The 14752-nt window shown below is 44.7% G+C and overlaps 1 protein-coding gene across 1 annotated transcript in view; it reads right to left on the bottom strand.

Annotated features, from left to right (window-relative positions):
• PTPRJ (protein tyrosine phosphatase receptor type J) overlaps window positions 1–14752 on the bottom strand; it is a 171640-nt gene that overhangs the window by 42719 nt on the left and 114169 nt on the right. Inside the window, exons 2-7 of the mRNA XM_067037241.1 lie at window positions 14616–14634; window positions 13013–13243; window positions 10934–11116; window positions 6543–6770; window positions 3298–3564; window positions 448–699 (exon numbers count right to left, since the gene is read on the bottom strand). Coding sequence (XP_066893342.1) covers window positions 448–699; window positions 3298–3564; window positions 6543–6770; window positions 10934–11116; window positions 13013–13243; window positions 14616–14634 — 1180 coding nt within the window. The remainder of the gene's footprint in view (window positions 1–447; window positions 700–3297; window positions 3565–6542; window positions 6771–10933; window positions 11117–13012; window positions 13244–14615; window positions 14635–14752) is intronic.

Genomic DNA, 14752 nt, shown 5'->3' with positions numbered 1-14752 from the left:
ACACCATTGTAAAGCAACTATACTCCAATAAAGACGTTTAATAAAGAAAAGAAAATTATCCTGTTGAAATATTTATGCTAATAGGGAAGAACAGTCATAATAAACTTGAAATGCAAAAAAGCAGATAACACATGTACAGGATTTTAATATTTGTTAAAATATATATACACACACATACACACCTTTCTATACCTTAAAATTCTAAAACATCACGCATCAAAAGCTATTAGTTATTATCTCTGGTTGTTGGTTTACATGTGATTTTTCTTTTTGCTTGTCTGTATTTTATATAATGAATATGCATTGCTGTCATTATAAATTTGTTTAAAAGTTTTTCTTAGATAATTAAAAGAAAAGCAATATTTGGAAAATTTGACATTTATAAATTATACTGATTTCCCTTAAGAAACATGACTGTTTCTCAGAAAATACAACCTATTTGCTTACCAGTTGTACTGCAGACTGTTTGGGAATCCCCTTTAGTCCCATTTGGTCCTTGTGGAAATATGTCAAAACAATACTTGGTTCCAGGGCATAAGCCACCAATGACAATGCTTTGTTCGGTGGTTGTTTGATTTATTTCATCTTCATTCGGTATGATGTGTATCTCAAAGGAATTACAGTCACTGCTATTCCATGCTAAGCCAATTTCCCTTATGCTGACACTTGTCACTCGAAAGTCAGAAACTGGACTGGGGGCTGTGGGTAGAAAGTAAATGACTAGATTAAGAATCTATTTCTCCAGAAGACAAGGGTGACTGAACCTCACAAAATATTTACAATGAGAGTAAACCTACACTTGGGATACCCGACCTCTCTTTTTCTCTTTTTTGTATTATCACCTATAACACAAGCCCCTCAGAAACTCATGTTTCTAACCAACAAGAGAACACTTGGCCACAGGAGTGCAGAAACTGGTGTTTAAGTTGTACAAAGTCATTCAAAGGAAATGAGAAGAGGTGTAAATTCTCACGGGTCAAGGGCTCAGGCACTGGAGGACCTTGGCCACTGCTGGCTGCCTATGTTGTATACATTACTTAGCCTTCCAGAGTCTTTGTTTAAGGAAGTGCAGTAGAGGCTGCTGTTGACCCCAAAAATCCATTCCCCACTCCGTTTTCCTCAATCATACACCCCCAGATTCTTAGCAGTGTACATGGCCATTGGAAAGAAAAACTACATTTCCCAGCCTCCCTTGCAACTAGGCTAAGTTCTGGCCAATGGGATGTGAGTATAAGCACTATATGGCTCCTAAGAAGCATCCTTAAAGGATGGAGCATTACCTTTTATCCTTCCTCCTTCTTGTAACTGGAATGTGGGTGTGATGCCTGGAGCTCAGGCTGCCTGGCTACAGAACCAACAACGTGGCAGTGGCTGCAGCTTCCTGATGCCAGGATGGCAGCTCAGTACATTCCTGGAGCCAACAACTACAGCCAGGGCTGCTGACAGTGACACAGTTGGGGACTCCCTGGATGGGGAGTTCTGCACCCTTAGGCTGGGAGTCATTTCTGGGTCCCAGCCTAGACTTGCACCCCACATGTTATGAGTTGAATTGTGTCCCCTCAAAATTCATATGCTGAAGTCCTAACCATCAGTACCTCAGAATCTGACTATATTTGGAGGTAGGATTTTTAAAGAGGTGATTAAGGTAAAATGAGGCCATTAAGGTGGGCCCTAATCCAATCCATTATGACTAGTATCCTTATTAAATTAGAGGGAACTATATTCAATATGCTGTGATAAACCATAATGGAAAAGAATATGAAAAAGAATATATATATGTATAACTAAATCACTTTGCTGTACAGCAGAAATTAAACGCAACGTTGTAAATCAACTATACTTCAATAAAATTTTTTAAAAAAAGAGAGAGAGGCGATTAGGACACAGACATGCACAGATCAAAGGAGAATCACGTGAAGACACAGGGAGAAGCCGGCCATTACAAAGCCAGGAAGGGAGGTCTCAGAAGACACCAAGCCTGAATCACCTGATCTCAGACTTCTTGCCTCCAGAACTGTGAGAGAGTCGATTTCTATTGTTTAAGCCTCCCAATCTGTCGTACTTGTTATGGCAGTCCTAGCAAACTAACACACCAGCACTTCCAATGATTCTATAAACCCTCAGTTCCCAAGATAAGATCCTCTTCAGCTTAAAATAGCTCATGGCTTCTGTTTCTTGCATCTGAGCAGTAGCTAACCACCCCATCCTGCCTAGCATTGGGCTTCTTTTATAATAAGAGAGAAATAAACTTCTGTCTTGGATACTTGGGGAGTTTGTTACTCACAGTGAACCTGATCCTAACTAATAGAGAGATTAAACAGTAAAAAAAAAAAAAGTAAAAGGTGAAGAAAAGAAAGATTTCATTTACTCCAAAGACCCAGTCAGAAGACATCTGTAAGAAAGCCTAAGGTGTGCTTCTTGGAAAGCAACAGACACTTAAGTAAAGTATTCTGGTAGGATGAGCGCTGGGTCCAGAGCCAGGCAGCCCTGGGTTCAAGTCCCTGCCCTGCTGCTTACCAGCTCTGTGGTCTTGGGCAAACTCTTCAGCTGTGCTGAGCTATAGTCTTTTCATCTGTAAGACAGGGATCCTAACACCTACCGTGAAGACCACTACAATACATGTAAAGCTCCTGGCACAGTGCAATACCGGTATTACTATATTATTACATTACTACTCTACTGGCACACCATTATTGTTTTAATTATTGGACCGTCCTTGGAACAGAATGGTTTTTATTTGCTGCCTAACATCTTGTCTTTAAGAGACAGCTGGATCAGAAGAAAGAAAAGATAAGACATAGCTGTGTCCTATTTCCTTATAATGTCAGCATCCACAGGACAAAGGGACATGGATAACCAGGTTCTTTTTGTCTCCATATATCAACTTGCTCCCTGTTGCTAGCACACGAGAATGGCTGTCAGCAGCACAGGCTGGAGCTGAGAGAGCCCAGCTGTCTGAGCCCACCTCTGACACGCACAAGGTTTGACACCTGTCCATTGCATCTCTCTCGGCCTTGGCTTCCTCACCCATAAAATGAGGCCAGTGCCGTGTCACAGATTTGTGAACACTAAATGAGACCGTGCAAGGAAAGCCCAGCACGCGATGCTGGGCGTGTGGCCAGGGTCAATCAATGGTCACCGTCATAAGATCACACATCCTGAAGGTGGTAAGAGTCCCTGTGGACCCACAAGTTGAGCTGTGCTGTCCTCAAGGGCAGGAACAGAATTTGTCTTGTATCTGCGCCTGGCGCATAGCAGGAAGGCAAGAAAGGTTAGCAAAGCGATGAGTGGACTCACGGGTGTACACTTGGAGGAAGCCCGGTATGCCCTCGGAACTGTTGTCAAGGGAAGGCCACACTGTGATGTTGTATAAGGTGCTCGAGTTGAGTGGGGTGATGACGGCACGGGTCTCACTGACAGTGAGGTTGAAGGTATCTGTCTCGCCAGCAACTTGTATCACGTAGGTAGAGACAGAAGATGACTCATTCTCATTGATTTTCCAGGTCAGGGTCAAGCCTGTGGCACTGATGTTCACAACTTCGATGTCAAACACCTGACTGGAATCTGCAAAGACACAAGAGGCATTAACAACCACCAGAATGGCCAAGCCAGACAGAAAGAGACAGAGAGAGGGAGAGATGCTGTCATCGAGGAACATCATCTAACCTAAGACACACTCTTCGCGATTCTTCCTTCCTACTCTACGCCATTTAACGCAACATACCTGAGTGCAGGGCGGTCCCAGCAAAAGTCAGGCAGCATCTTCAGTGAAGAAAACAACCTGGCCATTGCAACTGCACAGTTACTCTACGTTCTTCTTGTGAGCTGACTCTTAGAGACGCGACAGACTCCTCAAACAACAACATGCACTCTACACGTGCCCCTCTAGGTGCTGGGTGACCCCAAAAGGTCTCCAGCGCACATCCATCCAAGAATGAACACTATACTCTGCGTGATCAAGAAAAGATCACAGACTTTCACAGGAGGCAGGTCTGGGTTCCAAGGTCAGCTCTACTTGAACAGGCAGGTGGATCTTAGGAAAATCACCGAGCTCAGTTTCCTCATCTATAAAGTCAGGATAATAATCCTAACTCAAGAAAAGGTAACACAAGAGTGCGAGTTATTCACCACTTGCCCACCCCACTCTCCCAATCCACCCTCTGTGCTTCTCCTGCCTGCTCTGTGCCCCGGGGAGGCTGAGCCCGGTACCTTGCATCACTGGGGCACAGGTGGGAGGTAGAGACTCTGCCAGGTGGCCTGGGACCAGGTTCCACCAATGAGCAACAGGGGCGGGCTACTGGGGGGCTGCAGGAGAAAAAGCAGTTGGAGTCTTTCTCCTCACTGCCTCCTGCTCTGGGTCTCCTGTTCTGACATAGCTGTGGCCTCCACTGCCCCAGCCCTCGCTCGGCTCCAGAAACACCATCTCCTCCCCCTTACTCTTCAGCCTTGGAGGTGATTTCCTATCATGACTAGTCTCAGGCGTCTCAACATCCTCTGATGGTGTCCTTAACTCCATCCCACCTAATTAGTCACTTGAAAAGTGCCTGGTACCATACATGTATGTGTATCTGTGTGTATGTGTGTGGGAGGGTACACATGAGTATACACACACACATACATACACACACAACATAGAAAGGGTTAAGGCTATAATTATTATAATAGTATATATTATATAATATTATTATTATTTATTAAGCACTAGGACAGTCAACACAAACCAGGCTTTGTGTATATCCACATGACCAAAAGCCAAAAATGTAATCGCTATTACTTTAATTCCACTCAAATCACTTTAAAAAGCAGGGAACCCCAGGTCCACACTAATCCACAGGCCGCTTTTAGCAGGATCAGGCAAAAAGGTCCTCCTCTGGATGGCTCTGCCCCAGGGTGTGTGGCTTGGTGAGAGGCCCAGAGACTAGATTTCAGCCCCACTCACCTCCCTGCACAAGCATCTTGTATGTAGGACAGCCCCACCACTGTCAATGGCACCCCTGGAGGAGTCCCTTCCCCCCCTCCCTCCTCCCCCAGCCAAAAATTGCCCCCAGGTGTCCTATAGCACATCCTCCCAGCCCCTCCAAAAGAGAGCAGCTCTCAAAACATACACACACCGTCTCTCTAGGAAATGAATCAACCCCTCCAGAATCATCAGAGTCCTTGAGATGCTACATAGTTCCAGTGCCTCTCCGCTTTCATACCTCAGTGTCCATCATCTGCACTTTCACTCATGACGTTTCCTCAACTACACATCCTCCTCCTCCTCCTCCTCTCCATTTATCCAAATCCTATCCTCCCTTCAAAGAAAGTTCAGATCCTCCTTGTAGAAGAGGCCTTCCTTCGGGATTTAATATTAAAATCAGGCTCCAGCCTTCCCATGTCCACAGCACTTAGTGGGCAACTATAGTGCACAGTGACCATGGGTTGACCTGGTTGACCATGGTTGCAGCATCCAAGTTCCTCTTCCAAAAGGCATCCCAATCTCCCTTGTAGGGAGGAAGTGCCTGTCACCCATGTGGAAGCTGGAGGGACAGTGGCTCCCTTCCCCAGCACAGCCATCTAGAAAGCAACATGACACCCTCTCCACCCTAGAATCCTGAAGGAGTGTCACCAGCTCCAGCATGGACCAGCCCTCCAGAGTCTCCTGGATGCTAGACTGTTTTCTGTTCTTGGTCCTCCAGCCTCCATCCTTACTCCGTCCATTCTATGGATCTATGACAGCCTTTCAGAACAGATATATTTGGGGGGTTTGTTTGTTTGTTTGTTTTCATTTCTATTGGAGTATATTTGATTTACAAATATGATGTTGTGTTAGTTTCTGCTGTACAGCCAAGAGACTGTCGTATATAGAATAGAGATACTGTTGGATAAGATAACCCGAGTCAGTCTGTGTTGCCTACAAGCAAGCCCCCAACAGCTGCAAGGCTACAGCATTTGTTCCTGAACCCACAGAGCCTGACCGTGTGCTTTCCCATGTATGTCTGCCTTGATTCCCCATCTATACTGCGATTCCCTGAGGGTAGGAACCGTTCTCTACCCCCTCATCAGCACCAAAGTGGGAGTGCTGACAAATTACAGGTAGAAAGCAGCGACGTGCATGTCAGCAAGTAACAGAGGAAGGTCAGTATGCCTTCCAAGTTCAGGCCAAAAAAGGAAACTCATTTTCTTCTCTCAAGGGGAAAATACTTAACCAACATGGACAAAATGAATATCAAGTTACAAGAGAAAAACATTATGCCAGTGTGTCTCGTTGGCCAGTAGGCAGAGCTATGAAAGAAAGAGTGAGGTAGCCCCTAGCATCTGCACATGGTAGCTGTGCAAGGAAATGAGCAGCTACGTTGTAATGAGCTCAAGGAAAGAAGGGTCTTGGCCACGGAGTTAAGAAGAAACTCACTGGATCTGCTCTGTCCAAAACCCCTTCCAGAAAACTCTCTCCCGCAACAAAACTACTTATCAAGCAAGAGATAACTCAGAACCAGAATCACAGAAAATAAACTTTGTGCTAGAAAACTCTGGCTGAAGCCACTTTACAAAATTCAACATACTTGTTTGAAACTCTGTGGTGCGGGGCTGTCCTTCGGCACCATTTGCTGCTTGAGGATAAACAGTGGCGTTGTACTGTGTGTCAGACTTTAACCCAAAAAGCAGGTCTTCCGTGGTGTCTTGGGGCAGAGAAGGGTCAGAGGACGGGGCTGCAGGTTCCTGTCCGTATTTGTACCCAGGGGCAGTGGGGCTCCCGGGTGGCTGCAGAAAGCGGTCTGTGTTGCTGGCATCTGTTTCAAACACAAAAGGCAAAGACATTACCTGCAACAGAAGTGCATCCCTGTCTTCTGTCAGCGCCGGTGCCCTCCCCACCGTAAGACGACACATCAGACAGTACCCACAGCTGAGACTCCACAAATACCTGTTCCCTTCCTCCCACAGAGGTACGCATGCTCCTGAAAGGGTCCTGATTTGGGGGGTTGGTGAGATTTTTTGCCTTTTCTCTTTTTTAATTGGGGTATAGTTGTTTTACAGTGTTGTGTTAGTTTCCGCTGTACAGCAAAGTGAAACAGCTGCTATGTATACAAGTATCCCCTCCCTCTTGGACCTCCCTCCCACCCATCTATGTCACCACAGAGCACGGAGCTGAGCTCTCTGCGCTATACAGCAGGTTCCCACTAGCTATCTGTTTCACACATGGTGGTGTATATACGTCAATCCCAACCTCCCAATCCATCCCACACCCTCTTCCCCTCCACTGTGTCCACACGTTCGTTCTCTGTGAAAGGGCCCTGATTTGGGGCAGGTATTTCACTTTGTACTTTTAGCCCAGGTAGCACTGCAGGTATTTGTGCTTCTCTCTCCAACTCAGCAATTTGCATCTCTCCCCAGCTTCCTTCAAGAAACCGTCTTCTCCCACCCAACCCCAAACATGGATTTCCAGGACCACCTCATGATTCACACTTGGCTAAGCAGAGCTCACTCAAGCAATTCTTTCCCTGGACCAGTCCCCTGCTGAGAGAGGGTGAAACAAGCAGAACTGCTGAACCAGGGGAAAGTTGGTAAAAAGAAAACCATAATTCAAAAAGAGTCATGTACCAAAATGTTCATTGCAGCTCTATTTACGATAGCCAGGACATGGAAGCAACCTAAGTGTCCATCAACAGAGGAATGGATAAAGAAGATGTGGCACATATATACAATGGAATATGACTCAGCCATAAAAAGAAACGAAATTGAGTTATTTGTAGTGAGGTGGATGGACCTAGAGTCTGTCATACAGAGTGAAGTAAGTCAGAAAGAGAAAAACAAATATCATTTGCTAACACATATATATGGAATCTAAGAAACAAACAAACAAAAATGGTCATGAAGAACCTAGGGGCAAGATGGGAATAAAGACACAGACCTACTACAGAATGGACTTGAGGATACGGGGAGGGGGAAGGGTAAGCTGGGACAAAGTGAGAGAGTGGCAGGGACATATATACACTACCAAATGTAAAATCGATAGCTAGTGGGAAGCAGCCGCGTAGCACAGGGAGATCAGCTCGGTGCTTTGTGACCACATAGAGGGGTGGGATAGGGAGGGTGGGAGGGAGGGAGACGCAACAGGGAAGAGATATGGGAACATGTGTATATGTATAACTGACTCACTTCGTTGTAAAGCAGAAACTAACACACCATTGTAAAGCAATTATACTCCAATAAGGATGTTAAAAAAAAAAAAAGAAAGAAAGAAGGAAGCAGGAAAGAGAGACAAGAGTCACCTCATCTTTTCCTTCAAGGCCTTGCTGCCCCTGGTGGGGAAATATACACGAGCCAAGAAGTTGCTCTTTTAGTCTAAGCTATTTGAAGTCTGATTCTGTCACCTGCCATCAAGAATCCTGACACCTACTTCGTACGTCTGTTTCCTTATGTGTAAAATAGGGATGGAGTACTTGTTCTCAATTCACAGGGTTACCCCTGAAAACTCTATGAATCATAGTCTGCAAATGGCTACTCCACTGTCAATGCAGAAGACATCTGCTAGATTTGCCTGAAAAGCAGCCCTTTTCTCAATGGATGAGGTTAATTTGCTCCAGTGGGCCCACTTGGGTTAACACATCTGTTATCTGTCCAACCGAAAGTTTAAGAAGCTAAAGGGCCCAGCTACTTGCCTGGATGCCAGACTCCAAAAAGTTTCAACACCCACTGTCAGCAGCATTTAATATTTGTTTTAGATTTCAGGAACAAGCATCCAAAAAAGTGATCATCTGCTGCAGCTAAAGGTCTCAACTCCAGATAATACAAATAATATTTCACAGTATCAAGACATTTCAACTAAGACCCTCTTCCCTGTATTCCAACCCCAAGGGAAATTTTCAGATTTCCAGTCTATACTACCCCTGCTCCGTTCTTTCTATCACTTTATTTGACTGGTTGTGACATAAACCAAACCATTTTGGCCAAGATGACATGCACTCCCTTCAGTCTTGAGATAGGAACACAGAGATTCAGAGCAGCAGGGTGACTTGCTCAAGAATGCACACTGCTTGTAGAACCCAGGGCTCCAGCTTTAAGCAAGTATTGATACAAGCCCAGGTAGCACTGCAGACAGAGCCACAACCCTGCTTGAGGGGGCTGAACTCAAAGACGCCTGCCTGGAGGACTGGAAGCTCTGAGGTGAGCTGATCCATTCTGCAATTCTATTCTTCACATAAGATGCTTCTGATGCAAAGATTTCTACATCGGGTCACACATTTCTCTAAAAAAGACCACGTGCAACACGAATAAAGCAGCCCGCTCAGTGATCTGGGTAACTGTGATGAACACCACTGTACCACAGTGCTCTGGAACCAGGCTGCTGGGTTCCCACTACGCGACGCTCAATAATTGGGAGCTCAGAAGAAACTTAACTTCTCGGCATTACCGTGTCTTCCACTGTAGCCCTCAGGGTTACCGTGAGGACACCCGGATGTATTAAGGACAGCTAAGCACATGGCATGGTATGTGCTCAATAAACGGCAGCTGATAAACACAGCCTTGACCTTGGGGGCTCTAAGGTAGATGGAGAGAGGATCCTTGGTTCCTGGGTTGCGTGCTTCTGGCCACCTGGCCACCTCTCCTTTCCTGTAGCCACCAATTCTGTATCACCTTGTCCCATCAGCATTTCGAAATTCTGCCTTCTTCTCCCTCCTTAGTCCTCTTCTATCTCCTCTCTGCCCTCTCCTTCTTTTCCTCTCTCTCTCACCAGACAGCAAATCTTCACTGTGGGTTTCTGTTCTCTCTAAAACCGTGCTGAGAACCTCCAGGAGGTCTTTGAAGGTACCTGTGACACTGCATCCCTGTAGCTCCTTTCTCTCCAGTTCTTTTTACTTACTGGGCATCTGGGCAAGATTTTATTTAAAGAAATAGTTTCCAGGCTTAAAAAAAAAAAAAAAAGTTGAAAACCACGGGTTTAGCATTGGCCTGCTCCGCGTGCAGAAGGTGCTATGCCAGGCGGTCACTTCACACCGTGGGCTCAGGAGGTCAGCTTTCCACTTCACCAGCCAACGAGAGCACACCCGACACAGGGTGTGATCAGAAAACCAACACCGGACCTCTTTTTTAAATGGTGTATTCTTCTCCGCTTAAAAAGAGCGTCTCATCTGTTTTTTATATTTTTGGTTCTTTTCAGCTTAAAAAAAAAAAAGCTAAATTTGCAGCTGTAACAGGTGGCTCAGGGTACTGACATCTAAACTAAATAAAAATCTACGCTTAGTAAGAGTCACTGGACTCTTATTTCATTTGAAGCACATACTCCTCTATAAAGTATATCAAACTTTCAAGCTCCCAGGAATATAGATATAGCATCAACTTCCCTGGGGAGATTAAAAGAAACCTAGTAATTACCAACACCATCGAGACACATTTCTTTTTTTTTTTTTTAATTAATTAATTTATGGCTGCGTTGGGTCTTCGCTGCTGTGCACAGGCTTTCTTTAGTTGCGGCGAGTGGGGGGCTACTCTTCGTTGCAGTGTGCGAGCTTCAGGAGTTGTGGCGTGCGGGCTCTAGAGCGCAGGCTCAGCAGTTGTGACGCACGGGCTTAGTTGCTGCGCGGCATGTGGGACCTTCCCGGACCAGGGCTCAAACCCGTGTCCCCTGCCTTGGCAGGCAGATTCTTAATGACTGCGCCACCAGGGAAGCCCAAGACACATTTCTAACGGGTCTCCGTTGCCAAGTCTTAGCAGAAAAGTAAGTATTAATCAATAATAATGAAAAAAATTTTAAACCCAACAGTTGGAAGTAGCTAAAATATCCCAAAACACACAGGACCTTAATACTGAGTGATCCTGCCACCTGAACTCCTGGGCTTGAAACAATACAGAAACTTTTCTCGCCTTCCACAGTTAATGAAAATCAATCTCTTTCCAGCAGGCAACTTGAATGGGCAAGGCTCTAGGATACAGGACAAGAAGCTACTCATCTTACCTAACGTGGTATCTCCTGAAGTCTCGTTGCTTCCTGGACTTGAGTATGTGCTGTTACCGCCTGTTTGATTTGCAAGACTCATCTGCCCATTTTCCATCTTACTCATTACTCCAGCTGCGTCGTTTTTCCAGGTTAGGGTCACACTGGTTGGACTGATGGTAACAGCTTCTGTAGAACTGGGTTCTATTTCAATATTGTGTCCCCAAAAAAGGAAAGAAAAAAATTATATTTCGAAAAGAAATGTAAGAGCAAGGACTGCTCTGTATGTCTACTTTCCAGAAGTGAATTTTGCAACCGTAGAATTTCATTTCTCTTTATTTGCCTCCTGGACTTCCCTCCAACAAAATACATTTAGATTCCCATATATACATGTGTGCATGTGTGTTAGGGAAACAGAAGGCTATAAAAACAAATATAAAACTAACAGAAGGTGGCCTTGTTGGCCATGACTTGAACATGGAGCTATATCTGTACAGAAGCTGACATAAAAGAGACCTGAGACGCAAAATAAGTCTATCTCCAGAAAACACTGCTTATGGAGAGGCATATACAGTGCGGAAGCATGTGATAACTTTGTTTCCAAACCCAGATATTAGGAGGAGGCTCCACAGTTCTCTGGCCTAAAGATGGCATAGGACAGAATGGCATAAAGAGAAAAGAGCTGGTCTTGGAATCCAGACCTGGATGTAAGTACTGCTCTGCCCCTTAGCTGTGTGACCTGGAATTAGTCCCTTAAACCATCTCAGTCTCAGGTTCCTCTGATGACAGCTCTTAAACACAAAGGGTTATTATTAAGGCACCCTGAAATTGCAAACAAAGTCATTGGATTTGGACATTCAAAAATCAGGGCTCAGAGTACAATCCTGCTAGTCACTAGCATGCGATTATACTCGAAGTCATCTCACTGCTCTGTACCTCACTTCATCATCGGCCAAACTGTAGATGTACAGGATCTTAACACAATGGAAGCCATGATGGTTATTAACAGTAACTAACGGATGCATCCTAATTACAGTCTAGATGGAGGAGTCACGACTAGAAACAGAAGTTACCCTTATTGCATAGGCAATAAGGCGCTTCTCAAGGACCCAGGGCCTTATCCCAGAAGAATAAACGTGGTACAGGTAACACCACTTCAGCATGCATGTGGCCTTCAAATGACAGCACGGAGACTGTGCCTTACCTGGAACCTGGGAGATGCAAACGTTGACCCAATCAAAGAAGAAGGGCAGGAGAGGAAACAAGAGGAAAGAAAAGGGACCAGGCACAGAAGAATCTGGTGGCCCACAATTCAATAAACTTCATGCCAGAAAGCCCCTCAGACCTGAACCTCCTCTTTCTAAAGGAACCAGTTCACAGTGTCAGAGTAGCATTTTGGCAGGTTACCATTGCGGTGCCATTTGCAATCAGCAGTGATGATGGGGTGAGGATAATGATAAAACAATAGCCACAGTCACAGCGTGAGGGCAGCAAGAACAGCAGCAGTCCTATTCTGGGTGCTGGCTGGGTCCCAGGCACTGCGCCAGGTGCTGTGCACACATTTTCTCAGTTATGCTTCGCAACAACTTCCTGAAGAAGGCTATGGCACCATTTTAAAGAAAGAGAAAGATGTCAAGAACTAAATTTTGTTGATTCATACCAGGATTCTGTCTATACAGGGAAAGGTTTTTAAAAAGCTTTTTTTTTTTTTTGGTGCCATACTACACGGCTTGCAGGACCTTAGTTCCCCAACCAGGGACTGAACCTGCACCCTCGGCAGTGAAAGCGTGGAGTCCTAACCACTGGACCGCCAGGGAATTCCCTAGAAAAGGAAGTCCTTAACTTTCAATAGTTCAGCAAAGTACATCTTAAAATATCTTTTGAAAATATGTGTGTGTGTGTGTGTGTGTGTATGTATTTTTGGTAATAAAGATGAAGAAACTGAGGTCTAAGAGGACCAATGACTAGCCCCAGGTCATACAGTGAAACACTGACAGACCCAGGAAGCAAACCTGGGACCCATCGTAGTACTGTTCAAACATGAAGACACTGACATTCTCTAAAACCCACAATCCATCCCCAAAGAGAATTCTCACTCACGTATTTGCACTTCTTGGCAGCAGGTACTGGAGCCATTTGAAAAGGTGAAAAGATAGTGCATCCCAGGAACCAGCCCTGAAAACGAAGCCTCCCCATCACTGTCTGCTGGGGGAAACTGCTGGCTCTGGCCACTCAAATCCGTTACATTTATCACTGAAAAGTTTCCTGGTGCCTTGATAGATTGAATCTCACTGGCTGTAGGCGTGAATTCAACCAGATCACAGCGGGAGCCTAGAACACAGGAAAGAAGAACGAAATGCAAGCTAATAAAATGGCACCTCCCACCATATACCAGCCATACAACAGAGTTTTTTACTATAATTTTTTTTTTTTTTTTTTTTTCGGTACGCGGGCCTCTCACCGCTGTGGCCTCTCCCGTTGCGGAGCGCAGGCTCCGGACGCGCAGGCGCAGCGGCCACGGCTCACGGGCCCAGCCGCTCTGCGGCACGTGGTATCTTCCCGGACCGGGGCACGAACCCGCGTCCCCCGCATCCGCAGGCGGATTCTCCACCACTGCGCCACCAGGGAAGCCCTTATTATAATTTGTAAAACGCATCATAGTTCCGTCATCTGCCTTTCCCCACTTTACAGTATCACCTCTACACACAGGCGTTTTCTTCTCTTGCACCCGTGATTCAAGCCCGCACAAGGAATCTACCAGTTTATTTACCAAACTGATTAACAAGGAAGAAAAAGCAACTGTAGGACTCTTTCTATTGTTTGCACAGGCTTTGCATAATTACTGTTATTAACTGAGCTTTTCTTTATTAGAAGGTTTCAGCAAGGTCTGCCCCCTTTGTATGGCACTGTGAGAACATGCTAATTATTTTATCTCTGTGGTTCACAGACTTTGAGATTTTACCAACCAGGAAAAAAAAAATAGCCCTTGAATTTTGAGGACAGACAAAAGCTACCAGTTTTTATTTTTTCAAAAACGTACATTAAAAAATTACCAAATACTATTAATTTTATTTCTTATAGAAATAAATAATTTTATTTCTTAAAGAAACGAATTATGATCCAAAAAGTTAGTAAGGACGTAATCCCTGAATAAACGGTGATTTCAACTGAATATATTTAGTTTCATAAAACACTTATTATACTGTCCCTATTTTTCTCATTTTACTATAGACCTGGGAGGACCTTCAATGGACCGGCAAATGGGATTCAGCCCTCCACGTGGACGCAAAATATCCAGGAGGCTACATCTGGTTTTCCAAAGGTTATGCAAAGCCTGTACACCATTTTAAAAATCATGTGGTAATGTAGCAACACAAGAAAATAACTATGGGATAACAGTACATGAAATAAATATAAATGATAACTGCATTATGAAAACTAAGTGGGTCTTTTTGGATCACCTACAGATAGATGTAGGCTAGAAAAAAAAAAATCACAGAAAAATTATTTTTTTATTTGTCAGGATTGCACAAATAAAAAAATTTTTCTTTCACCCTCACCCCACTTCTAAAGAAAAATTGGAAACTAAGCAAGTTTTAGCAAATGAGCGTTTTCTGTGATTTTCGCGTTGCTGTTAATGATGCCGTGTCCATCGGGGGGCAGTAGCGAACAACATAAGAGAGGAATGGGAAGTGGTACTTACAGTCACCTGTGCACACGATCTGTAACAGAAAAAGAAAACGGAAGTCAGCAGATTCATTCAGCCACGGCAAATGCAAATCAGAAATAAGTCAGTTGAGAATTTAATAACTGGGACGGGGTGTCAAATACATTAGTCAA

The sequence above is a fragment of the Kogia breviceps genome, chromosome 7 (genome assembly GCF_026419965.1).
Source record: "Kogia breviceps isolate mKogBre1 chromosome 7, mKogBre1 haplotype 1, whole genome shotgun sequence".
Taxonomy (NCBI): domain Eukaryota; kingdom Metazoa; phylum Chordata; class Mammalia; order Artiodactyla; family Physeteridae; genus Kogia; species Kogia breviceps.
This window is presented reverse-complemented; position numbering and strand designations above follow the sequence as displayed.